This window comes from Drosophila persimilis, unplaced genomic scaffold (genome assembly GCF_003286085.1).
Source record: "Drosophila persimilis strain 14011-0111.01,24,50 unplaced genomic scaffold, DperRS2 tig00000000-arrow-pilon, whole genome shotgun sequence".
NCBI classification, from domain to species: Eukaryota; Metazoa; Arthropoda; class Insecta; order Diptera; family Drosophilidae; genus Drosophila; species Drosophila persimilis.
In genome coordinates, this window is record NW_020825288.1 from 25006913 (window position 1) to 25033251 (window position 26339).

The following is a 26339-nucleotide window of genomic DNA, read 5'->3' on the forward strand; positions in this document are numbered from 1 at the left end:
CTTTTGATGATGTTTTAACGCCTCTTTAATTGATTAAGTCTGTTTTTGGCCAAAGATCAGAGGTCTTTATTTGAAAATTGCTTTATCTAGTTGTAAAAACTTCAAGTTCAAATGTGTGGGCCGGCGGATGACGAGGCTGGTCTCTTGGCTGGAACGCGTGTTCAATTGAAGCGGCTGCGAGGCAAGCGACGAGTTTTTATCTGTCTGACGGTTTTTCTGCGCGCGTCTCGAATCGCCCTTATGCAATCGGCCGCCGCTAAAGAGCTCTTGTCTGTCTTTTGTTGTTGCTGCTGCTGTGAACTTCAGGTTGTGTCTTATATTTGCCTTATGCACATGATTTGCCCCTGAAAATTTCAGGTTTTTTGAGAGCATACACACAAAATTGGGCATGAGAAAAGAAATGAAAAAAATTGAATGAACAAGCGAATGTCAATGGGAAATCAGCCTGCGATACATGTGCTAATTTCCAAAAAAATGACCAAATTACAAAGTATGAAATACGTTATAATAATCTTCATGTTCAGAACCAAAACAGAGAGGGCCTTACCCAGATAGTGCTCGGCTTATCAAACACATGTGAAGCCCAAAAGGTTGGAAATTGATAAAGAGTGAATCATTTTGGGTATTTACGTTTTATTGACCTCCATCAAATTAAAAGCCAAATAAAGAAATCAAACAAAACACGGTTAGAGCCAGAAATTTCCAGCATTAAGCCAAAACAAATATGCATCTGTCTGTTTCCCCTCACTCATCGGCCATACCCAAAGGGGTATCCGAATCCGCCATAGCCGGAGGATCCGTAGCTGTTTTGCTGATTACTGAACTGATTGTACTGCTGTCGATAGCCCCCGTATCCTCCATATCCGCCAAATCCGCCATATCCGCCATATCCGCCATATCCGCCATATCCGCCATATCCGCCATACCCGCCATAGGGCGATCCGAATCCTTGCTGGTATCCAGTACTACTACTCGCTCCGGCACTGGCACTGGACGAGGCATAACTGCCGCCATAGCCCGAGTAGGGAGCAAAACCATAGCCAAATCCTGATCCTTGGCCCCACTGGGGGGCACTCATCACTTCGAGACACAGGCCGCAGAGCAGGAAGGACAGCGCAAAAAACTAAAGGCGAGAGTGTTCAAGAATACGAATTAGTGGTTTAGTTGGAGCGACTAAATATTTGTGTACACCCACCTTCATGGTCAGCAAGCAACTCAATGGAGTCTGATTAAAGTTTGCCATTCTTATAGTCGCCGCAAAACGGAAATACGCCTCAAAGTAATTACAATAATGGGAAACATAATTATAGAACAAATGTGAAGACATAATCATTAGTATAATATTCATCAAGTACTAGTACTATCTGAGATACTTGTTATAGATCTATGTTTTTTTTACCAAACCATCTTAGACCTTCATATCGATTGAATCCACACAATATACCATGTACCTTTCTCAGTTCAATTGAAGTTTCAAAGCTATAAACATTATCTGGGTTTACTTGTAAGATCTTTTCCTTAAAAATTTCATCAACATTCAGGTCGTTTACAACCCGTTCACAGAACTAATTAGGATTTTATTTATTTCCCCCCGCAGATCTATCATTGTCGTACATCTTCAGCGCTGTCTTTGGATCCAACTACAACTTCCTGACTAGCAATGATGATGCTGTGGGTCGTATGGTATCTCTCTATCGTATGGTAGGTAACCCCGCTGACGTCAAGCGATAATCAGCTTGAGGGTGAATAAACTTTGAAACGAAAGTGAAGGCATAACCATAGACCAGAATAAATAAGAGGAGGAGCCACATGCACATATCAGACATATAGTTAGTCATATACTTACAATACATGGCAGCAAGTGCTAATGAGCAGAAAGAGTGCGGGTGAGTGTGGGTCGACAATGGAGGCATATGCTTCACTGCACGTTCTGTGAAAAAGTTTGTTGCCTAAGTCATTTGTCTTGGCCCGTTGTCAGTGGATTTTGAATGGCCCCTGAATGGCATACCCTAACTGGCGGGCTATCTTTGACTTGGCAATGTGTTTGTAAGAATAGAATGGATTGGCAGTTGGAAACAGAATAGGTCGTATAGGAATGGATAATATAGTAAATAGGATAATAGATTACTTAACAAAAGAACAACTGTCTTATTTTAATTGGTGTGTATACAAATCAGTAGCTTTGGAGGACATCTCGGGGGCAAAGAAAAAACATCTTTCTAAAATAGTGTAGCTCCAAATCGTCACAGTGTTCCCTCTACTTGTTGGTCTTGAAAAGCGCCTGGTGATTGTAGATGGTTCAGTGATTATTTTTATTGGGTTTTCCATGATCTTGATCGTCCGGCCCTCAAAAAAAATGATAATTTTGGGCTGGCTGAAAAATTAACGCATTCTGAGGCCCAGTCAAGCAGCGCCGTATTGTCCGCTGCGATTATTATATTGTGTCTTTTGGATCTGGGGGCATTCCCAGATTTCGTCACAAACTGGTTTCGCTTTCGGTCGTGTTTGTTCTGCAATTTGCGTAGAATCCACTTGGCAATGCGTGCCGCGTAGTTGTAGCTTCTTGCTGAGATTCGGATTCGGGGTATAAAAGCTTCGGGCACTTCACAATTGCAATTTAGTTTCATACAAGAAGCCCTCGATATCGGCATGTCTCTGTTTCGTGTGAGTTGTGTAAGTGTTTCTCTGCGCTTGGACCCCTCGTTGGGATGCACCTGCTCATTGGTTTTGCTCTCCTCTTTAGCTGCTGGTCGTTTTGCTGGTCGTCGGTCATGGTCAGGCGGCACCTGCTCCAGCCCCCGTCAAGGCTGAGGGACGCACTTTTGGCCTCTTGGGCGGCGGATTCGGTGGGAGCGTTGGACTCAGCGCTGGAGTTGGCCTAGGCGGAGGCCTGTACAGCGGCTTTGGAGGCGGCGGCTACCCAGGTGGTTATGCTAGTGGCTATCCAGGAGGCTACGGTGGTGGTTATTCTGGCTATCCCGGAGGATACGGCGGCGGTTATTCTGGCTATCCTGGCGATGGATACTCTGGCTTTGGACACAGGCCCCATCATCATAATCACGGCGGATTCTATCCCGGCGGCGGGTCATACTACAACCAGGGTGGATCCTACGGAGGTCACTACAGTCAGTCGCAGTACTCCAATGGGTACCATAACGGGGGCTACGGCGGCGGTGGGGGTTTCTTCGGTTAAACGTAAACCTCTGCTGAGGCTGTGATCCATCTGTCTAGTTAAGTGCCTTATTATTTGTACGAGTACCTCCGGCAAAGATTGTAAAATACACAAAAAAAAACAAAATATTAAGTTCGAAATCCGGTTTCTCTGGGAATACATACTATTGTCCTTGGGGCTACTTTTTTGCGGTTCCCTCGCTCTTTTAATGTACCGAACGAGACGTGCATAAATTTAATGGGCATAGATCCGAGATTTACGAGTATGTGTGTGGCATGGGGCATGACTAAGCTATTGCCTGGGCATGGTCTGGGGATTTCCTCAACCCGATCTTTCTTACGCTAAAGGGAACGCATGTTGGCCAAACTAAAATGATTATTTTTATAAGTTTTGGTCTGAAATTTTGCTACCAATTGAACCATTTCCTTATGGCAATTGCGTGCACATTCAATTAAATTTATTATTTGTTCTTACGCCTTGGATTTTGACTGTAAAATGTATATATACATTTTAATCATTCTAAGACATATTTGGCCGAGTGAATCTGTATCTAAATTTTTGTTCGGAATTTATATGTACAGTGGGGGACACATGTGAATACATGCTTATCACTTTTCACTTTAAGAGCCTGTAAAATCTTTAAAAACGAATCAACCCTTGTGATTTTTTTTTTAAGATTCTTTAATTTAGTGAGAATGAAAAAAGAAAATAATTTCAATTCAATTCCTATTCCTTAAGAGATTTTAATTTGTTCAAAAAAGAGCATGTATCCACTTTTGCACGTTTCAAATTTTTTGACTTTAATAATTTTTTTAAAATATTTTGTCCAAAGGGCATTAGCTTTTATCACATTCTGAATAAGTTTTGGCATTCTCTCGACTAAATTTAGTAGGTTATGGCAAGGTATCATGCGCCACTCCGACCTCACGCGCTCCCAAAGACTCACCCAATCCCTTTGGTGCAGACTCGTACTTTTCCAATGTTTTTTAAACAGAGCCCATCGATTTTCAATGGGATTTAGATCTGGGCTATAGAGAAGGCCACTGGATTAAGTGAAAACTTGAATTATTGGGACGCTTTTTCACGAATTTCGCCTTGTGCGTCGGGCTACCGTCTGGCTGGAAAGTGATCTCGGATATGGGGAAGACACATTTGTCTATAAAATTTGACAAAATGGGTTCCTAAATATGAAGATAATATTCTTTCTTCATTATTCCATAGACTTTAACCAATTGGAGAACGTTCCATGAGTGGACGCTCTGCGTACGATCGGGCTGACACCGTATATGTACTTGATAAAGTAGGGTCTAAGGGTTGGGGCCCTGTCCCTATATTGCTTCTCTTGTTGGTTCTTTGGAAAATCTTTCAGTCAGCTGCCCGATCAAGAAAGTGGTTTCTCAAATTGGTAAAAATCAAATCCTAATGTTCATACATTCAGTGGAAAGACTTAGAACAAAAGATTGAAGCTAGGTCTAGTACTTCCATCTGTTTTGGAAAAAGCTATTAAATTTTTCTTAAAACTGATATCTAAGGATGATCCAGAGATACGTTTTCACATTTCACATTTCAAAACATCCAAGAGAAGTAACGTATTTTTCAAACACAGCTAAAGATTAAGTGATAGGAATACTTTCAAGTAAAATAATAGTGCAAGATATAAGTATTGGGATATTGATACTAAAGTTAAAACAAACAGAAAAATGCGGAGACAATTTGAGTATATAGGGCTGTTGTTGAAAGTGAACAGACTAATCTTTTTCTGATGACATTTTTTGATTCAATAGATCTCATCATTCAGCAACTAAAATGGAGTTTTGAAGCCCTTCATAATGTTTCAGTGCAAACCAAATATATCCCGCTTTCTACAATAAGTTTTCTTGAATTTTTGCTCGAGATCAAATTTTTCTCGACACGACGCTGATCGTTTCCTGCTGAGTACTTGTGGAGCACTTAATACCTGATTATATATTTGATTTGTAGATATAGCATTTGTAATCTTGGTGTTTTGTTTTTAATTCGTTCTTATTTTATTTCCTAACAGATACTCGTAATCACATTTTAACTACATCTCTACACATAGTATGAATGGGATGGGTGAATGACCGTGAGGGGTGGCTCATCCGTAGCTACTCCGCTGATTGCTCCTCGACCGGTAGGCGCCCGTTTGGTAGACCGGTTGCACCTGTCCTGTGAGCTGTTGGATGATCCCATTCACAGTGGTTGCTACGCCGCCAACCAGTTGGGCAGGCGTCACAGGCGGCTGCAAAGGAGAGTGTGAGAGGGAGGGATTCATGTTCATTCATCGATAGTCACGACTTACCGCTCCAGCTGAATCGTAGTAGACCCGATTGGGGACGGGTCGGCGCACTGGAGGCGCGGCATAGCTGGGATCCACGGCAGGATCGCTCTGTAAGTCCCCGCCGGCCGAAGGAGGACGGATAGGATCCGACAGGGGAACACCCGGCACAGTCGCGGCTCCAAGCACACCAGGAGCGAACAACGACAGCCACGTGGCGAAGGGAGCATACGGACGGACTGGCACGGGGTAGGGTGCCACGGGTGGTGGAATGGGATCTGAGAGCAGACCACCACCAAGACCACCGCCAAGACCACCGCCAAAACCACCTCCCAGACCGCCTCCGCCACGACATCCTCCTTGATAGACTTTGTACACATTCACATCGAAGAGGAAACGTCCTTGCTCGTCCGGATCCTTCTGGCCGCTCTTGACATCGCGTCCAAAGGGTGAGCAGGGATTGCCGCCTCCATATCCGCCATATCCGCCATAACCGCCGTATCCGCCATATCCGCCATACCCGCCGTATCCCAGATAAGGACGAGCCAATTTCCGGAGCTTCTTCTTGAGCAGCAAAGTCCTCTCATCACCGCCGGACTCATCGAGTTCCTGGTTAGATGCGCCCGCAAACTTGGCATTCTCCGTGTCCGATTTGGTAGCAGCGGTGGCACCGCTCTCCCGCGAGTGTCGGTTGCTCTGGGATTGAGGGACGGTGTTGTATGAGTAAGGCGAGGGCCTTCTCCTGGGATAATCGTAGCTGTAGCTCCGTGAATAGGCCACGGAGCAGCTGAGGAGGGCTCCTAGAAGGAGAACAAGCAGTAGCTGCATGTCGAGGATACGCGGATTCACTGAATCGAAGACTTCTGCTCGGTTGGCTGGATGGGCACGAACTATTCCTCTACTGTGGAGCATGCCCCAACTTATCACCTCGCCGATGTGCAAAAAAAACAACTCCAATTTGGCAAATTTGTTGCTCTTCCCTTAGAAGGCAGCTCGGCAGACACTGACGATTGCATAATGCCCTTTTTTTATTGGCTCCCATTTTTCCAGCGCATTGTTTTGATATGGTAATCTAGGCCGCCCACCCAACAAAACCCAAGCCCAACCGCCGGCATCATCATCATTATACGCGCCCACATGTGGCACAATAATAGCAAAGGGAAACCAGCAACAAAAAACATGTTACACTCTGCGACTCGTGTGCATTGACCTGTGTCAGCCAACGCTGGCAGCTCTGAAGCTCTCACCCGTTGTAGTTTTTGGCCAAAAACGTATTTCTGCCAAAAATGTAATACAAAAAGTGGGTCAATGTCGCATGACGCTTCTGCCGCTGCTCTGGGAATGAATCTAATTAGTTGTGGGGGGATTTACGGATCCATCTAACATTAATCACATTTTTTTAAGTTGGAAGCACTATCATTTCACGAAATCAGTTGACAACGGATCGTATTAGATTTTCTTTGAGTCTTCAGCTAAAGATTTACATTAAAGTTTGGGAAAGCTTAATCTGTTTACATATATTACTATGAATCATGGTGGTGTAATGCAGATAACTACATTTTACGTTGATATGCCATGACTGCACCATCAAGTGGCTCATGCGACACCAAACCGGAGCATGACGACCCAAAAGAAGAATTTTGGACAAATATTTGAGGAATATAGAACTTAACTAACTACAAGAGCCAAGCATGCATTCAAAATTAAAAATATTATGGTACATCTCTTAATCTGCTTAATTTCATAATTAAAAGTACCCATAATTAAAAGGACTCACTAGATTTAAGTACACACACTCCATATGCTGGTATATCATATACAATTTACTCAAAGCACACATAAAATCGTTAGGCCTTATAATAAAATTATTTAAACTTATAACTAGTAAAACAAAGCTGTACAAAATGGGAAGAGATAGACCCAGCTGCCTCTGTTCAGAGATTGGAACTAGGATCCGTATCCAGATAGCTTGTATCTAGATAATATAACTTAAAGACTAATCTCGGAAGTCTGTGCGTTGTATGTGAGGCGCTTCCACTTCCATGCCTCTGGTTAGACAGCCATTTTGGGTTTATTAGCCTCGGCCCGTTTGCGCATTGCCCTCAAACGCTGTGTGCAGTAGACGCGCAGAAAGATGGCTACGAAAACGATGAGAACACCAAAGATGCCCAGAGCCGACACGCTGTGGTGGTAGATGAAACAGGAGAGCATGATGGCTACGGCCTGTGGGGCAAAGGGTAAAACCGATAGAGTGGTTCTGGAGCAGCAGACAGTTGAGTAAACAGAGACGAAGACTCACCTGACGCAGCGTCATAATGATGGTAAACACAACTGGGCCGAAGACATCAATTGTGTGATAAATAAACAATTGCCCGACTGCTGAGCAAATGGAGAGCACAACCATATCAAAAACGAATTTCGGATGCTAAAAATAAGACACTTAATACGTGAGGTAGGACTAAATATAATCGTGTTTGGACATATATACCTCTGTGGCAAAGGACAGGGAGTCCATGAATCCGCCCTGCATCGACAGCGAGGCGCCAGTGAAGATCGAGGAGAACAGATTAACGCCGCACATCATCTGAAGGGAGGTCATACCGTAGCTCTTGAACAGCGAGCCCTGCCAATTGGCTGTGAAGCTATCGAAGACCATGTACAAAGAGAGCAGGAATACGCCCGTTAAGGTGGTCACTCCACTGGCTTTGTTGCTGTCTGCCGACCCACTCATGAAAAAGATCATGCCCAGCGAGATTAGCACAGCTGTGGCATACTCGTAAGATTCATACTTGGCCTTCGACATGATCTTGCCCATCACCATGACAGGGATTATTTTGCACGACTTGGCCAGCACCTGAGTGGGAAAGTTGACAAATTTAAGAGCCTCATACTGGAACCAGGCGCTCATTATGTTCGAGAACGAGGCGAAGGAGTACTTGTAAAGCGGTGCTCGGTGTCGTGTGGGCGAGGGCTGCCATTGCAGATAGATGAGGGCCACCATAAAGGCTAGCAATCGGTTGGCAAACACCAGAAATTGCGAATCTTTGAACTTGGAACTCTCACCAGCAAAATTCAGATATTTCTGTGTCATGATCTTCTCCTGCAAAACGCCCCAGGTCAAATAGGACACCATTAGGCCGCCAAAGCACCAAAGCAGCTGCACAGCCTCCTGGGAACTCGTGCGCTTGACCGCCACAGATCCTGTAGATCTTTCCTTATCAGCTGTACTGGCCGCAACATCCAGTGGCTCGTAGGTGGAGTTGCCTGTAATGCACATGTTGATGGCCGTGTGCAGAATGGTCTTGTTGCCTCTTTCGAGGTAGCCGGTGCGTGCCACATATTTGTATATGAGATAGCCGGGTACAAAGACGCAACTGTAGCCGAAGCAGTTAACCAACAGTTTTAGAAGCCAGGCATAGTCGGAGTTCTGGGCATCCAGAATCTGCGATAGCGTCACATCCTTGGTGTAGAAGCCGCCAAGCGAGGCACGCAACAGGTCCGAAAAGAAGTGTATAACCAGCAAGCTGACCACGATAAAGGAGCTGGAATGGTCATCATTAGTCGGGGAGCAAATTGTTGATATATCTGTATGTACCCACCATATAATTAGCTCCGGAACTCGATTACTCATTTTGTACACGTGCATGTCCCTCTTCTGCTGACACGTCGAATTCTGTATTCCAGATTGAACTTCTTTAATAAGAATTGAGCGAGCGGTCACGCCTGGGGGCGAATGAATATTTGCCGGCAAACGCAAGTCAAGTGTCAGAGGTTCAATAACCGCTCAAACTAGTTTTTGCATAATGTGCTCCACGCCAAAAAGAACAGCAGCATCAGCAATTTATTCTGTTGAAGTTTGTTTATACAGCCGCGGAGGCCGTTTGTCGGGTTGGAGTCTATTGAATGTGCTATGTCTTCTGCTCCAGACGGGTGGCCGGGTTCTGGTTCTGGGAATTGGCTGCTGCTGGCCGGCAGCCAGCTTTAATTTAGGGCCAGCTAAACAGCTATTTACACAAATTTCCAAATTCCATTTCACCCACTGAAAGGTCGGCAGCACTGTAGGGTGGGGGTGGGGGTGGGAACTCGGTCGGAGTAATAGAAATATACCAAAATACACCGTCTCATTTAAAAAATATACCGTAAATATACTGACGAACTCAATATAGCGTCTCGAAGAACGAACTTAGCCCGCTTAAGCCACCTCTATTTAAATAGTTCAACCAGTTGAGGTAAATGACGGAAAATATTAACTATTGTAAAGTCTTCTTTTCCTCTGAACTTAAAAAAAAATAACGATACCTTTTACCTGAACTGCGCCAAAACTAGTCAATTTTCATTTTTTTTGGTGGAATATTAAAAAACCTCTTGGTATGCCTCGATTGGAATGAAAAAGAGGGTATGGACGAGTACAAGGTAACGTAAAGTGTGAGACAAAGTGTGACCGCAGTATTTTTATATATACCAATTCAAAATGTTGCTAGCCATGTTGAATGTTGCAAAGGCCCCCATATTAGGCCCTCAATTAATTTAATTCAGAGGAAACCCCACTAACAGATAAGATTATCTACTAAAGAATCTATTGATTTTGCCTGTTGTCCATAAGCTATTGAAATAGGCCATTCAAAATAAAGACTCATTTGTTCGTTGCAGGAGAGTGTGACCGTCTGACTCTCAAAAATACCGCAAATGTACCGATGAAAAAAGACAAACATTTAACCCGCCTTAATTTAAACAGGGGAACAAGATTTGTCTATTTCAATATTTCTATCGCTACAAAGTTATTCCTTATAATTAATGCACTACTCATCACAAAATATTATTGATTACCACATTCAATATTTCCTAGATATTTTCCAAGATGTTTGAAATGTAATTTATAATGTCTCTTTTAGAGATTGATACATAAGTGTTTCACATAGGTCATTCATTGGATATGATTTCTGTATATATGTTTGTATATCTCGAGCCCGATAAGTACTATTGGTCTCTATAAGAAGGACATAAGATGCAAAATTAAAAATATTTTCTGCATTTATTGAAGCCTGAGGTGGCAAACATTTCCCCATTAATAATATGCTGTAATATGCCTATCCAATGTTTAATGACTTGTTCTCCTTTTGGCTTTTTTACCAGTGGGCAACGCCAGCTGGTTTGACAATTGCAACAAATGCGGAGGAATAAACGTATTTTAACTATTGGCCATATAATCATAAATAAATTTATCATGTTTCCGAATATCCAAACTTTAATATTTGCTTATCAATAATCTCATCTTTCGCTATACTGCGTGTAGATAAGTAAATAAATAATTCAAAAAAATTACCTCTAACCCAAAACACCAAAACGTTTAGCAAAAAACAAATACAGTAGAATCCGGTTATAATGACACTCAAGGGACCGACGATTTTATGTCGTTATACCCGGAAGACGCTCTAACCAAATTTTATGGGGACCAACCAAGTCATCGAATTTTCGTCACAATGACCGGACGTACGCTATAAGCTGAGTTGTTATAGCCGGATTCTACTGTAAATAAATAAATTAGAACTCTTTGTGTAGCCAAATGATTGTGCTGAGGTGAAGACGGGGACTCCCTTACTCATGCGGAATTAATATTATGGGCAATGGTCGGAGGTATATATATACATACATACATAAAAGGTTTTAATATAATGTGGAACACTAACCTATCAAGAGCTCTTGCTAAGGGGTCACAGAGGCTGCATTACTAAACATGTACAGTGGAATAGACTCAAGTGCTTAAAATTAATGTAAATTACCAATTTTTTCAGTATCTTAATATTAAATTGTATTTTTATGAATGTCATCGATACAGATACTTCCAATGGCTTGCAGCCTCTGAGTCTATTCGAATGATTGCCTAAAAAACTAATTTGGCATAGGGTGAAGCAAACAGGAAATAAATCATGGCGCTAAAAATTCTACAGCCCGCTCTTATCCCCCTATTTTGTAAACTTAACTGCTCTAACAAAAAAAACAAAAATTGCATTTAAAACGTAATACACAAAACCAAAGTCTAAAACGAAAAATACATTGTTTTCTATTGATCGCCATGTAAGTTAACCCTTCCCCAAATATATTATACAAACCGAAAAGCTCGCGTGCTCCCCGTGTCACCCACTAAGGGATCAAGCATATGCAGCCATTCAGTTTGTTCTATCGGGAAATATGTTGTTCTTTTCGGTCAATGATCTCGGGTACTTTAAGTTGCTTAAACTACTAATGAATACCGACTAAAACAATAAATGACAACACAAGAAACATAACATTAAATTCGGACTTAGTGGTAAAGGTACGTGCAGTGAGAGATCGCTGTAATTGGGTATCAATATACATACATATATGTATATTTACATAAATTTGTATATTTGTGACCGCCTGTAAAAATGTGTGTATACATATGGCTGAGCCCTGCTCTCTGTTTCGCGGCCAGGATCGTTCAATCGGGACTATTTTGTCCAGAGGCAAAGGTCCGGCCTGTAGCCCCTACGACAGCCTCTGATTCTGAGCTAACACACAATATGGAACGGACTCACTGTGTTTCAGTCCATCTGATATCGTCAACTATGATCCTTGGTCACCAGCACCTACCACTCTTGATGGGTCACACGATCCTCTCCCTCCAGGCAACCCAAGAGACTTAATCCTTTCCAAATAATTATGGCATACTCTTATTTTTCAACCAAAAGGCTGAAATTAAACTTACACGCTATTCTCACTCTTGAATGTTAATTGAATTTAAAATTCCGAAGGGATATTCAGATGTTGTTAAAAATATATCAGATATACAGAAACTGCTTAGCTCTTATAATTCTGATTTCATCCGCAGTTTTCTGCTAATGATCTTCTATTGAGCTTATATTGCATATGGCCATTTCCGCGGGTAGCTAACGTACATATGTACATACGTTCGTCCGCTTTTGATGTACAAAAAAAAAAGATAGAAAACAAACATTTTCCCCTGGTTTTGTTAGCTTTATTTTTGGTACAAAAGATGGGGTTCATCCAATTTTAAGTTTTATAATGATAGGCCTAATCGTGTGGCCGCGAACGTAATCGAAATAGAAGTCGACTTGGCTTGATCTAGTAGTATGGTAATATCTGCAAAACGGAACAGTTAATTTATTTTAAAAGAGGATTAATATAGTTTGCTAACGAATATTTACACAATAAATGATCTCTTTTAGTGTTTTTTAAATTTTTTGTTTTAAATGTTCATCACTTTTCAGTTTAAACGCCTGTAAAATCTGTAAAAATGAATCAATTCTTGTGCTTTTTTTCGTATATTCTTTAATTTAATGTGAAGGAAAAAATACCAATAATTCAAATTCAAAAAGATCGGATTCCTTAAGAATAAGGACTTAATCCAGTGACCTGCTCAATGGCCCAGATCTAAATCCCATTGAAAATCGATGTGCTCTGCTTAAAAAAACATTGGAAGCCATCGAGTCTACATAAAAGGGATTGGATGAGTTTTAGGAGCGCGTTAAGTCGGATTGGCGCATGATTCCTTGAAAACACATACTAAATTTAGTCGAGAGTCGATACTAAAAATTCAGAATTTGATTAAAACTAATGCCCTTTGGAAAAATATTTAAAAAAAATTATTAAAATAAAAAAAGTCCAGACATGCAAAAGTGGATACATCGACTTTTTAGGAAAAAAGTAAAATTTCCTTAGGAAACCGATATCTTAGAATTTAAATTATTGTCTTTTTCCTTTTTCGTTAAATTAAAAAAACCTATGCAACAAAAAATCAATGATTGATTAATTTTTAATGATTTTACAAGCGTTGAAAATTATAAGTGTATCCAAATGTGCTCGCCACTGTATGTACATACATATGTATGTATGTTGACTTTTTTAAAAAACTGTCCATACTACTTCCCCCCAAAATTTGTATAAAATCGATTCAATCGAAATGCAAATCGAATGACGAATATTTTAATAGAATGAGTATAAGAGGGAGTGTGCCACAAGCCCACAATTCAAGTTTGAGTCGTCGGGGGAAACAGACGTACCGCGCTGTCTAAACATGCCGCCAAACAGCGATGTGATCGAATTAGGACCTAGTCCCGACACTACGGACGTGCTCTGCGAAACGGATGCGGGGCCAAAAGGTACCGCCAGTGATTTAAGCACTCTGAAGTCGACAGACGGGCGGAAGTTGGAGCTCGTGTGGATCAACATAATTCTGTTTATCTATGTGCATACGGCCTCTCTGTACGGGATCTGGCTTATGCTCACAACCACGAAGTGGCAAACGGACGTGTTTGCCGTGATTCTTTTTAGTTTAGCTTCCCTGGGGATTACGGCCGGTGCCCATCGGCTGTGGGCGCATCGCACTTATAAGGCAAACGTGGCGGTGCGTCTGATCTTACTGTTCTTCAACACCTTGGCCTTCCAGGACGCCGTGTATTACTGGGCTCGCGACCATCGGCTACACCACAAATGCACGGATACGGATGCCGATCCGTACAACTCGAAGCGAGGCTGGTGGTTCGCACACATCGGTTGGCTGTGCTGCAAGAAACACCCCGACGTGACGGCGAAGGGCAAGTTGATCGATCTGTCCGATCTGCAGCGGGACCCTCTAGTGATGTTCCAGAAGAAGTACTACCTGATCCTGATGCCCATCTTCTGCTTCATCCTCCCCACGCTGGTGCCCGTATACTTCTGGGGCGAGTCCCTCAGCGTTGCTTGGCATGTGCCGGCGCTCACGCGCTGGTGTCTGATGCTTAACGTCGTCTGGCTGCTCAATAGCTCTGGCCACATGCACGGCAAACGCCCCTACGACCGGTCCATCAGCCCCACCAGTCTGGTCTTCCTTATCTGGCTGCGCTACGGCGAGGGGTACCACAACTACCACCACGTCTTCCCGTGGGACTACAAAGGCGCCGAGATGGGACGCTATTCGCAAGACCTGCCCACCATTTTAATCAGGATTTTTGCCCGTCTGGGTTGGGCGTACGATCTAAAGAGCGTCTCCATGGACATGGTGCGGAAGCGCGTCCTGCGAACTGGCGATGGCACCCATCCTGTCTGGGGCTGGGGCGACAAGGAACATCCACAGGAAGATATTGATAGCACGACCATTACCTATAAGAAGAAAGTGAAGTAAACTGAACTATTTTTACGATATTAACATATGTTGTGAAATGTACTATATATTTTTATTTGAAATGCCACAAAGATTAAACAAAAATGAGCCAATACTAAATCCATTAGAAGTAATAATACAATACTCGTAGAGAATTTCTATTCCACGCTTAGCCATCCCTCTGTCCGGGTTCTCATGTCCTTATACACATATATGTATTATCTGTACATTATGTTCGATCTTGGATGGTCCAAAAGCTATATTTCGAAGCAAACAATGTTTCCCACTCTGACTTGTCTTATGACCAATCGTTCTGTTGTCTGCACCGGACTATTACGAGAAATGATTCCATAACGATCGGGAACTTTGTGAGCCGCAGCAAGCGCCGCGGCACACTGGACGAGGAAGCGAGTGTGTGAGAGAGAGAAAGACAAAGCCACTGTAATTTCATTTGTTCCTTCTGGCTATAATAATGATCCGATCTCATACAGGTTAGACACTAGATTTAGCGTTTTTGCTTTCTTCTTTTCTCTTGTCTTCGAAATTGTGAATGCCATAGATTTCACATGTTTAATAATGTTTTCCCAGAGACTTGCACGCTGAATGTTTTTAATTTAATCGAAAATTGGATTAAGTATTTAGTTCGAACCAATCGCGAACATGCAGGAAAGATGGATGTTAGACTAATGTCCGAGGAAAATTAAAACTCAACTTACTAAAATAACTAAGCATGCATTCAAAATACAAATCGTATTACTAATTAAGAGAAAGGTATGTTAAATGAATAGTAGTAGTAGTAGCAATATGGTGGTAATCCGAACTTAAGATGTTTGGACTGATTGATTGATATAAAACTATTGACTATAGATTGCCATCAAGTGGCCCATGCCACACCAAGCCGAAGCCGCCCAACCGACCGAGGGAATCACCGAACTGATCCTTAAACTTACTTAAATAACTTACTTAAATATAATATGGTAGAGGGAATCAGAATGCGAGCATAAGACCCTAAACGGTTCATGCAAGTAATAATTTGATACAAAACAAAATGGACAACGGTATATAGTTTCCAGTGGAACTAATAGGAATAACAAGCCAGGCTATCTACTACACCCTTGATCAAGTTTTGCCTAAAAATCAAATCAAACATTTTTCTTCGATTAACTAGGAAGAGAAGGTTTATTAAAAGCAATCTATAAGGGTAATCTGGCAATCTCACACATGCATCCCAGCTGAGGCCGCGCTGAGAAAAAATGAATTAGATTTTCTGGACTGATTCTATACGGTCCCGGTGTACTGTATACTGAGGGCACCATTCACAGGAGCCGTATTCCAAAATAGGACGAACTAGTATTTGCTATACATGTACGGGTCATCAAATTCCTTTGACCAACTCTTTATAAGCCCAAGCACGCCCAAGCCCTAATTTACTATGGTAGAAAATTGTTCAGAAAACTTTAACTTGGCGTCTAACACCATTACTGAAAGTTATTGAGATCGGATTGCAGGCGACATTAAAGACAAATGTCCTTATACTGGGCACAGAGCATACATGAGTACTCGAGAATATGTTAATACCGAAGGCAGGTAGAAGAGCGTAAAAAGTAAGGGGCCCAGATGGCTGCCCTGTGCTATTCTAGAAGTAGCCTTAAGTGGTAAAGACCATAACATACTGATTGAGTAACGGATACACGGATACACAAGGGACATCATAAACCAAATCTCCAGCGCCAGTTGTTTGTAGGAATCCTGAAAGTGAGCTCCCAATCTATTCCCTAGAGAAGGTAATAAATATATTTAATAGTACGCACGAATATATAATATGTTATGTATACATATGGCTGTTAAATAATATAGCAATTGCTGTTTATTTGTATTGGTTTTTATTTAATTATTTGTTGTTGCTTATACAAACAGGAAACAATTAACTTAGCTTTATTTTTACAATTAGCTCTAATTAGAAATAATAAAAATATTGAAGCTTTTTGTTTTTTTTTTTCTCCTTTTATGTTTTACAATCTTTATGTGTATTATTTAGTTTATAATAATTGGTTTAAATGGTAGTTTTCATATACATATACATATATATGTATGTATGCTTGTATGTGTGGGTATATACACTAAAGCAGCGAGGGGCAAGGAAGGGCGGGGCGGGGGCGGCGGCGACATTGGGGCCAAACTATCCTGAATATACGAGTATATCGCTATATAAGAAGTTGATATTTGGCGTTGTCGCGACTGCGCTCACATTTCCACTCTAACGTTGTATGTTACATTCAAAATTTAGTTAATTCAACTACTAAATATACATGTTACATAATGCTTTTGCTGCTTTCTTGTTTATATATTTTGTATTTAATTTTATTTGTTTAATGTATAATTCCGTTAATTGTTTTTACGTTTCTCTCGCTCTATCGATCTCGCTTTAAGTTTACAATTTTCGTTAGAATTTCTGTTTCTTTCTTTTTTTTTCTCTCATTTTATGTACATAAAAACAAAAGGAACTATATCTTTCAGTCTTTTTAGTGTGTGTGTGTGTGTGTGTGTGTTTGTGTTTTTGTGGGTGTATGTATGTGTCTGTGTAAATGTGTGGCGTGGCTGTGTCGGTGTGCATGTGTAGAATATCTATTGTTTCATTATGTATTTAACATATTTTAATTAATTTAATTGTTTCGTTTTGTTTTTATTTTTAATTTTTTTGTTTTTTTAATAGTTTTTTACTTCATTTTTCAGTGTAAATATCGCTTGCTTCCCAGTTTTGTTTATATAATTAGCACTAGTGTTTTCCTTTTTGTTTTAATATTAGTTCAAGTGGTTTCTTCTGCGCAGAAGCAATTTGTATAATTCATTTAAATATTTAGTGTGTTTCCTTGTTTCCGCCTTGCATCTATTAAAAAAGAAAAAGACACAGAAAAGCAGAATAAACGTTGCACATGCGATCTCTGCTTTTGTTTTACGTTGCTTTGCTTTTGCTTCTTCTTTTTTTTCTTTTAGTTATTAAATATAAATTTTTGCGTGTATAGTTAAATATAATAATATAAAGAGCGAAGGCAAATATCGAATACTTTTGTTGTTGTTGTTGTTGTTTTTTCATTTAAAAATTCCATTTGTTGCAGTTGTTTAACGTTGCTGTTCTGGTTCTGGTTTCTGGTTTCTGGTTTTAAAAGAGAATGTTCTGTGTGAGGTTCTCGTAATGAAATGTGGTTGTTGGGTTGATTGGGTTTTCTTTTGCTAGAATTCATAGAACTGTCAGGATAGTACACTCAGCAAAACATATCACGTTCAGTTCTTAAATAGGGCCCCATATATATGTAAATATATATGTGTGTGGGTGTGTGTTTGTGTGTATATATAATTTGTCTATTGTAAAATTAAGTTTTAAGAAAAAAACAAAATCCGTCCGGTTTCTTGTTCATATTTGAGTTTATGGCGTATGGCAGATAATATTATCTAGGGTCTTCTAGTGAAAGATGTTCTTGTTGTACGGATGTGAGTCTATGGATGTGTGTGTTTTGCTTTGCTTTTCTCATCTACAGCTAGTACATAAAATGCTTTGCTTTTGCTTCTACTTTTCGCGTAGTATACAGACAGCATTAAAAACGACCAGCAGATTGTATACAATTATTTTATACTTATTTAGTATACATATATGTAAATGATGCATCAGTTACTTAAGCTCTCAGTTTTTTTTTTGACATTACGTTACGTGGTTTTCCTTATTCTCCTCTCCGCCATCTCCGAAGCTTGGCTTCAACAGAAATTAATTTAGAAAAGAAATGTAATTGAACAAAAGTTTTTGCGCCTCGGCCGCTCGCTTGATGGTTGCACATACACATCCGCCATCCAAATAGATTGGATGGTACTCCTCGCTCGCTCCATTCAAAATTTACAAAATTCTATGTACAAACGACAATAAATATTACAATTATGAAATGTAAAAAGGGAGAAGAATCAGAGAAATATAAGAAACAATCAAGCAACACTTGGTAAAACAAAAAAAAAGAAGTAATCAGTATAAATAGAAATATAAATTAAAATCCAAGCATTCAATTCTAAAATAAACGCACTAAAAACAATTGCTTGCATGCAGTAAAATTAGTTGAGTACATTTAGATATAGTGTGGGTGTGTGCTACATATCTCTATGTATATGGTGTATATATATCCGTTGGATCTCTCTGGGGGAGGGGGGAGCGGGGGATGGGGGGATGGGGGGGTACAATTATAACTAGCTCTAGCTAAACTCAGTGAAGACAGTAGTTCTGTATTTTGTATTGCTTGTTTCTTGTGTAGTTTCTGTTTCGGTTTTCTCTTGTTCTGCTTGTTGTACATTTTCCATTATTTTTCTTTGCTATTTGCATTTTCCATTGAACGCGTTTTGGTAGGTACTAAAAATTATCATGATAATTATGAATATACATAACGTATAAGTAGAAGTAGTAGGTAATGGTTCATAATTCAATAATTTATAATTGGTAATTGGTAGAATTTGTATGTCTATTTAATCGGTACTTAGGTTGGTTGGTTGTTGGCTTTTGTACTTTTGTTATTTGCATGTAGGACTTGTTGTTTTTGCTTCGCTTTCGCTTTCTGTCTGTTTTTCTGTTTGTTTTGTATTGTGTTAACGGCTCTAGTTCATTGATTTAAACAAACAAAAACTGTCGTGTGTAAATACTAAACGAATACGTTAACATAAATAGGCTTAATCCGAAAATGATTACAGTTTATACATAGATGTGGGGGGGGTCCTAATCCTAATTGTTAATCGAAGCGAATTTACATTTCCCTTGGACATCCATTTCCACTCTATTTACACTCTCGTCTTGTCCCGTCTACGCTTCACGTCCAATAAATCCATTGGGTGGCGGTGGTCGCGTCGAACTGCTGCCCTCCCGCAGCCAGTTCTCCTTCAGCAAGTTCGAAACATTGCTGGCCGCTGCAGCAGCTGCTGCTGCTGCTGCCGCCGCTCCAGAGTTCGCCGCTGCCGTGGGAGACTTTCGCGTCTGGCTGACACTTCGACTGCGCTGAGGTTGCGGTTTGCTGACCGCCCGCTGTCTGGGTCTGCTCAGGGGCATGCGCTCCATTTTGATGTGCTCCACATGCTCATCGTCCAGGTCCTCGTCGTCGTCGTCATCATCGTCCTCCTCCAGGTCGTTGTCGTCATCGGAGCTGCTCAGACGGGACTGTGGGGCATGCATGAAAGCATAGCTTGGATTGCTGCTTATGACCAGCTCTGGCTCGCTCATCAGCACATAGTTGGGATTTTCGTTTGCCCCAGCATTGGCGTTGGAATTTCTCGTACTCTGTCCCTGTCCCGCACCCGTTGTGGGATGCATCATCTCGTAGTTGGGATTCGGACTGCTCGTAGTGAGTATCGTGGCTTGTTCGCTATCCGTTCGCTGGCTCCACGAGTTCCCAGGCGACCTGGTCGTCCCCCCACTCGTTATGGACTCGTCCAGTTGCCTGTAGTTGGGATTATCGCTGATAATGGTCGATGCCCCTCCGCTGGGCGTGGCCGTGGGCGTGTAGAAGCGCGGTGTGCCCGTGTAGCTGCCCGCAGAGCCACTGCCGCCACTCTCGATGGTACCCAGATTGCCCATGGCCACCGGATGGCTGGTGAGGTTCGAGTTGCTGCTGGTGCTGGGTGCATTCGAGGCGCTGCTCTTGTAGCTTGCATTGCTGCCGCTCCGCTTGTGATTAAACAGATGCCGATTGAAGATGTTGGCCCTGTTCCGTAGCGTGTCGGCAACGACCCGTTTGAGGCTGGGATAGCGGCCGCCACCGCCGCCGCTTGTGCCCGTATGGGAGCTGGCATTGGAGCTGGCCGCCGAAGCCGTCGAAGGCTGCAGGGAGGAGCCGCCTCCTCCAATCCCAATCACATCGTCGGGCATCGAGCTGCTCATAATGACAGGCTGGCGGGACTTTCGCGGAAGCAAATGCTGCTCCCCGCTCAGCTTCCCGCCTCCGCCACCACCACCGGTGCTGCCGCTCCGGCTCGTCGGCAGCTCCGCAAAGTTCGGACTCGGATCGTAGATCTCGTACCCCCGATCGGCGGCCAAAGCCTCGGCATCCGGTTGGACATAGGCGGCCGCATCGTCGCCATGCGAGGCCCCCGCCGTGGGCATCGTCGACTGGGCATCGGGCGTGCTGCTTACAATGAATCCAGACTGCAGACTGAAGGGCGAGTGGGTGGCATGGTCGTCCACCAAAGCAATGGGACTCTCTGCGGGCTGGTCGAGGGATGAGTTGTGGTCCATGTTGGACTTGTAGCCCTGATAATCGCCCACCCTTAGCGGCGTGGTGGCATCCTCCTGGTCCTGGTCCAGCGGCACTGCCGCGAAGGCATCATTTTGACTTCTTTCCTTGCGCTCCTTTTCGCGATGCACCAGTCCGGCGTCCGAGTGATAGAACGACACGGTCTTAAACTCCGAATCGGGACACTGCTGCTCCAAATACGCGATAATGTCCAGGAAACTGGGCCTCGCTGACGGCCGATGGTGCCAGCAGCGATGCATCAGCTTGTGCAACACATCGGGGCAGTTCTCTGGCCGCTCCATGATGCCACCATCGATGACGTATCGCAGCACTTGTTCATTGGACAGGCCCTGATAGGGCTGTGCCGCCAGCGTGGCCATCTCCCAGAGCACCACACCGAAACTGAAGACATCGCTTGAACTGGAATAGACGCCATCGCGCAGACTCTCCGGCGGCATCCAGCGTACGGGCAGCAGGCCCTTGGTGCCCTTGCGGTAGTAGTCGGTCTCGTAAACGTCGCGCGTCATGCCAAAGTCTCCGATCTTCACCGTCAGATCCTCGGCTACCATGCAGTTACGGGCCGCCAGATCGCGATGGACAAACTTCTTGGCCGCCAGGTAGGCCATGCCGTCGGCTATCTCGATGGCCATCTGATAGATGCGGGCATACGTGGGCGGATGGACATTCCCAGTGACGCCGATGCGGTTCAGATACGCCTGCATTGCTTCGTCCCGCTCCTCGGGCCGATGAGCGCGCAGATAAGACTTCAGATCGCCCTTCTTCATTAGCTCCATGACAACCAGGGCGGGCTGTCCACGCGAGCAGACGCCCAGCAGTCGGACCACATGGAACGTGTCAAACTCCTTCATCACACTGGCCTCGCTGAGGAAATTCGTCCTCTCCCTGTCGGTGGCATTCTCGTTGACAGTCTTGATGGCGCACTCCGTATCGCCGCCACCCTGCAGCGATTTCAGTATTCCCTGGTACACCATGCCAAAGGAGCCCTGTCCGAGCGCCTCCAGCTGGATGATGTTCTCGCGCAGCACCTCCCAGTCGTCCGGTATGTACTGCATGCTCGCATAGAACGGATTCACGTCCGTGTTCATGTGCAGGTCGTTGGGACGGCCCTTCTTGCGCAGATGCCGCACATAGACCATCAGGCAGACAATCACCAGGACACAGACGATGCCCGAGAACCAGATAAAGTACTTCTCCAAGCTCAGTCGGGGCTGAAATCAGTGCGCTTAGATGGGAACTCTTGCAATAATTAACGAAAAACTCACCTGAACATTCATGTAGACAAAGTCCGAGTATATGCCCTGCCCTGCCAAGGAGTTGGCACGCACCCGAAAGCTATAGTTGCCCTCGTTCAAGTGCAGGGGATAGCCATCGGTGAGATTGAGGAAGTCCGCCACTAGGATGCACTTCTTCTCCTCCACCTGGTCGGGCTTCTGCAGGCGGTAGGCCAGTTCATAGGCCACAATATCGCCATTGGGATCGCTGGGCGGCAGCCAACGCAGCCGCACAGAGGATTGCGTGTTATTCGCGTTCTCCCGGGTCACAGTCAGATCGCGGGCCATGTCGGCATCGTCTAGAAGAGAGAGTACAGAGAGGAATTAGGGCTGAGAGGAGAGGCAATCGAGCAGCGTGTCTTACCCTTCCTGTTGGTCAGTTTGTAAATGGGATTCATAGAACTGCAAATGGACTCCTTGTCGTTGGGACCCGCTTTCTCGCGACAGGCCACCACAAAGATCGTGTAGAGGGTGAAATGCCTCAGCCTCTTGAACGAAAAGGTGGTCGTGTTGGCCCACACCTGGGCGCCGAGTACCTCGTAATAGTCACCGCTGGCCGACATCCTCGTCTCGTTCACCCAGGCCTCGGGGTCCACAATAGTCGGTGTGGATATGTTCAGGGGCTCGTCCTTGAGGGCACGAACATGGCGCGACAGGAAGCTCCCGCCCAGCAAATCGAACGCAGACTCAAAGTCAATGTCCCGTCGCCGTCGGATGGCATTACCGGGTCCACTGCCGTCGTCAATGCTATTGCCGCCACCCAGAGCGGAGGGCAGCAAGCCCACGACTGCTCCTGCAGCTGCACCTGCTCCTGCACCTGCACCGACCTTTCCCTGGGCCTTCTTGGGCGATGGCACGTAGATAAAGTTCTGCAATGCGTTCTCAAACTCCATCTGTGCGTGTATCCTGCGATCGTCCTGGTCACGGTCGGTGGTCTTTCTGCTACCCTCCTCGCATTTGCAATCCCCCTCGCGTGTTAATGGGTCCGGCGGGGATTTCTCTGCCGGCGTTGGGGCCACAATCACCTCATTGTCAACGGCCTTGGCAATGGCTGTGAATGGAATGGAATGGGAAGTGGCTTAGAAAATACATATATATTTTTTGGCAATAAAATCTTCACTCACGATCCACGCAGTAGTTCCGTTGTGGTGTATCCTTGGCCGTCCGTATGGTGAGCTCTGCTTTCACAAAATAACGCGTTAGCTTGCTGTACGGATACCGTGGGGGATTCCAGTTGACTTGCTGCAGGCGAATGGCACATGGAAAGGAGTTAGTGGCAGTAAGACCCCATCCCCAGTCCGCCCCCCATCATACTCACAATTTCCGAACTGGAAACCGAAGTGGCCGTGATGGCCGGCACCATCGAAGGCTGGGCAGGCATTGTACGAAAATACATGACATCGCTCTGGCCGTTGGTCGACTCCGAGGAGATGGCCATGGTTCGAACATAGAAAGCATACTGCGTGTAGGGTATCAGATCAGAGAAGATGTGGCCAAACACCTTGATGGGATCGCTGACGGTCCATCTGCACAAAAAGAGTCAAAGGAACGAGTCAAATAGGGTGTCTCTCTGGAAGAAAATAAGTATCCGCACCTGTCATCGCATGGCTGGTAGCTGCTCTTTGTGGCATTGCCATAGGGATCGATCATGTGATAGAACTGAAAGCCAATAAAGGCTCGCGGATCCTTGAAAAATATCGATGTGTTGCTTATCGTCTTGTTCGAGCCCACTGGATCGCCTAGGATTACGGATTTCGGATCGACCTTCACAAAGGCCGTTCGTGGCCGGGTGCCCTCTACCGTAACCAGTATCTTTGCGGTGCCACCTGTCAAAAGAGGGTAAATTTATGTTTTTGTTTTTTCCACCCTCCAGCTCTATTCTCCACTCACATGATCCTCGATTTCCGTTCGAATCGGTGGCCACTTCGCTCTTGTTGAACGACTCCGGCTTGGAGGCCATCATGGGCCTCAGTTCGTTGATCGTCGACACGCACAGCTTTCGATTGAAGTGAAAGAACACCCCACCATTCCGTATATACACCGTCTGATTGGGCGCCCAGATCTCCTCCAGATCGTTATTCTCCAGCACATACAGGGCGTACAAATTCTCCAGCATTGGGGCGCCGCGTATCTCCCGCAGGGCCTTGAAGAATCGCAATGAAGTGAGGCCATAGGTGAGATGCACCTTCAGATAGGTCTCTATCGTATGCACCGATGCCAGTCCAAATTCCAGAGCCTCCATAATGTGTGCTGTAAATGTACAAAATCGATCAATCAATCAGTAGCCGGGAGACACTCAGAGGCAGACTTAAACCAAAGACTATAGAATACCAAGACAAGAACACCGCGCACGCCCCTCTGCCACCACCATAGAAACGCTTTTTGGTGCTTCGTGCAACATCTTGGTAATTGCAGATCTTTGCCTAAACTTACATCTTCCCTCGCGTTTGATGCTGATTGTGAGGCCATTATTGGGTCCGATTTTGGTGCAGCCATGAAAATCCCTCGCCCGCACCAGACTATCAATCAGTTCTCCCTCGCAGGTCTTCTCGCACTGGCCCTGACACTTGACGCAGGTGCTGTTCTCCATTTGATAGCCCTTGGGGCAGCGTGTGGTGCACTGTCCATTGTAATGGGCCAAAGGCATCTCCTTAGTCTCGTACTTCGTGCCAATCTGTTCGCACATTTCGGCCGTGATGCAGCGTCTGTCGTACTGTCGAAAGATCGTTTCAATTAGGATCGGAAGCCCTTTCTGGAACACGAAAAACTTACCCGATAGAACCCCTCTGGACAGGTGTCCACACACGTGGTGTTGTGGATCGACAGATAGCGACAGCTGATGCAGTCATTGTGGCCATTGTTGTCCCTGATGCAGCCACCCAGACAGGCCTTGTTGCAGCAGGTGTGCTCGTCGATGCAGTTATTGCGGCACTCCTTGGGGCATACTGGAAGGGAATGAAATCTTCAGGGATTGCTCAAACCTCAATCATTTGTTAGCCACTTACTCGTCTGACAGGACTTGGTGTCCCAGCAGTAGCGCTTGTGATCCGGATACTCCTTGCAGCTGACGCTCGGTTCGCCGCCGTTGGCTCCATTCATCTCCTGGACGTCTCCGCCCTTGATCTCGCCCGGGCACTTGGGGCAGGTGGCCTCATTGCGATTGGTTTGCAGCACCACCTCCGACTTGGTGGCATTCTCGGCCATGATGTGCAGCCAATTGACAGTGTGCACAAAGCACAGCGACGGATTCTTCTCGATCCGCACCCCCCCATTGGCGATGGCCCGCAGCTTGGACAGTCCCAGGTCCTGCAGATCACGATTTGAGTAGACCACCAGGGCGTACCCATCGAACAGTATGTTGCCGCGTATCACGCTCAGATTGGGGAACACCTTCGACAGCGACACCAGATTGTTCACCCGATACACGAGCACGTATTCGGTGACCTCCGTCAGCTGCGGATACGACTCGTTCAGATGGTCGGCATCGTTGATCAGGGTGATCAGCAGGAAGCCCTCAATGATGGTGCAGTTCGAGAGCTGACTGAACTCCCTCGCGGTATTTCGTATGTCCATTGATTTGCAAGCTAAAGAAATGAGAAAAATACGCATTTAGAGGAGGTTTTTTCTAGTATTTAATTCTCGGATTGATTGTGATTTGTTGTTGGAATGTTTTGACCGAAAAGTAAGTCTTTGGTGCGTGTCTTTTGCGCTGTTGTTGGATTCTGGGACCGACTCATCTGCCCAAGACATTGGCGAACAGACAAAGCCGAGTAGTCAACTCAATTTAAACGAAATATTATGCATGCTTCTTTTAAAATGTATTGTTTAAATTGATCGCCGCGAAAACCACTTTTATTTATGTCTTGTGCGACTGCCTTTGTTTTGGCAAACATCTCGGAAACGAATAGTTGCCCAAAATCGACCTTAGAGCCGATTATAGGTCTAATCAAGAGCTATTTTATAATGGATTGAAATGCTTACGATTGCCCTGTTGGACATCATGGAAGTGTCCCATATTATTATTTTCTTTTTTATTGATAATAACAAAGTTATTTAGGTTTTTTAATTTGATTTTTTATTCTATATTTTTTACTTTTATATTTTTGTATTAATTTATTTTTATTTTTTTGTATGCCCAATAGTCAAAATGAGTTTGAAAATGGATGTGTGTAACATCCAGAAGGATGTATATATTCTTGATCAG

The 26339-nt window shown here is 44.1% G+C and overlaps 6 protein-coding genes across 7 annotated transcripts in view; 2 read left to right on the forward strand and 4 right to left on the reverse strand.

Moving 5' to 3' along the window:
• Window positions 1-748: 748 nt before the first annotated feature.
• Window positions 749-1243, reverse strand: LOC113566791 (keratin-associated protein 19-2). The gene is made up of 2 exons (XM_026993912.1): window positions 1196-1243; window positions 749-1123 (listed from the first exon to the last, which is right to left on the reverse strand). Exons 1-2 carry the CDS (start codon window positions 1241-1243, stop codon window positions 749-751), a joined length of 423 nt encoding a protein of 140 aa, XP_026849713.1.
• A 1406-nt stretch (window positions 1244-2649) lies between these two features.
• Window positions 2650-3193, forward strand: LOC6591360 (pupal cuticle protein Edg-91). The gene is made up of 2 exons (XM_002017424.1): window positions 2650-2673; window positions 2744-3193. The coding sequence occupies exons 1-2, from the start codon at window positions 2650-2652 to the stop codon at window positions 3191-3193; spliced, it is 474 nt and encodes a 157-aa protein (XP_002017460.1).
• Window positions 3194-5199: 2006 nt separating this feature from the next.
• LOC6591361 lies at window positions 5200-6296 on the reverse strand. Its single transcript, XM_002017425.2, has 2 exons — window positions 5493-6296; window positions 5200-5432 (listed from the first exon to the last, which is right to left on the reverse strand). Exons 1-2 carry the CDS (start codon window positions 6294-6296, stop codon window positions 5289-5291), a joined length of 948 nt encoding a protein of 315 aa, XP_002017461.1. The 3' UTR covers window positions 5200-5288.
• A 974-nt stretch (window positions 6297-7270) lies between these two features.
• Window positions 7271-9477, reverse strand: LOC6591471 (adenosine 3'-phospho 5'-phosphosulfate transporter 1). Its single transcript, XM_002017426.2, has 4 exons — window positions 9068-9477; window positions 7957-9010; window positions 7768-7893; window positions 7271-7691 (listed from the first exon to the last, which is right to left on the reverse strand). The coding sequence occupies exons 1-4, from the start codon at window positions 9112-9114 to the stop codon at window positions 7521-7523; spliced, it is 1398 nt and encodes a 465-aa protein (XP_002017462.2). The 5' UTR covers window positions 9115-9477; the 3' UTR covers window positions 7271-7520.
• A 4047-nt stretch (window positions 9478-13524) lies between these two features.
• On the forward strand, window positions 13525-14610 carry LOC6591472 (acyl-CoA Delta(11) desaturase). The gene has a single exon (XM_002017427.1). The coding sequence runs from the start codon at window positions 13525-13527 to the stop codon at window positions 14608-14610; it is 1086 nt and encodes a 361-aa protein (XP_002017463.1).
• Window positions 14611-18785: 4175 nt separating this feature from the next.
• The window catches only part of LOC6591473 (insulin-like receptor), a 36240-nt gene continuing 28686 nt past the window's right edge, over window positions 18786-26339 (reverse strand). For both annotated transcript variants that reach the window (XM_002017428.2, XM_026985196.1), the window contains 10 exons: window positions 25141-25719; window positions 24908-25080; window positions 24569-24848; window positions 24026-24385; window positions 23730-23961; window positions 23454-23661; window positions 23260-23377; window positions 22500-23186; window positions 22127-22434; window positions 18786-22072 (listed from right to left, as the gene is read on the reverse strand). In XM_002017428.2, coding sequence (XP_002017464.2) covers window positions 19421-22072; window positions 22127-22434; window positions 22500-23186; window positions 23260-23377; window positions 23454-23661; window positions 23730-23961; window positions 24026-24385; window positions 24569-24848; window positions 24908-25080; window positions 25141-25719 — 5597 coding nt within the window. In that variant the 3' untranslated portion in view covers window positions 18786-19420. The remainder of the gene's footprint in view (window positions 22073-22126; window positions 22435-22499; window positions 23187-23259; window positions 23378-23453; window positions 23662-23729; window positions 23962-24025; window positions 24386-24568; window positions 24849-24907; window positions 25081-25140; window positions 25720-26339) is intronic.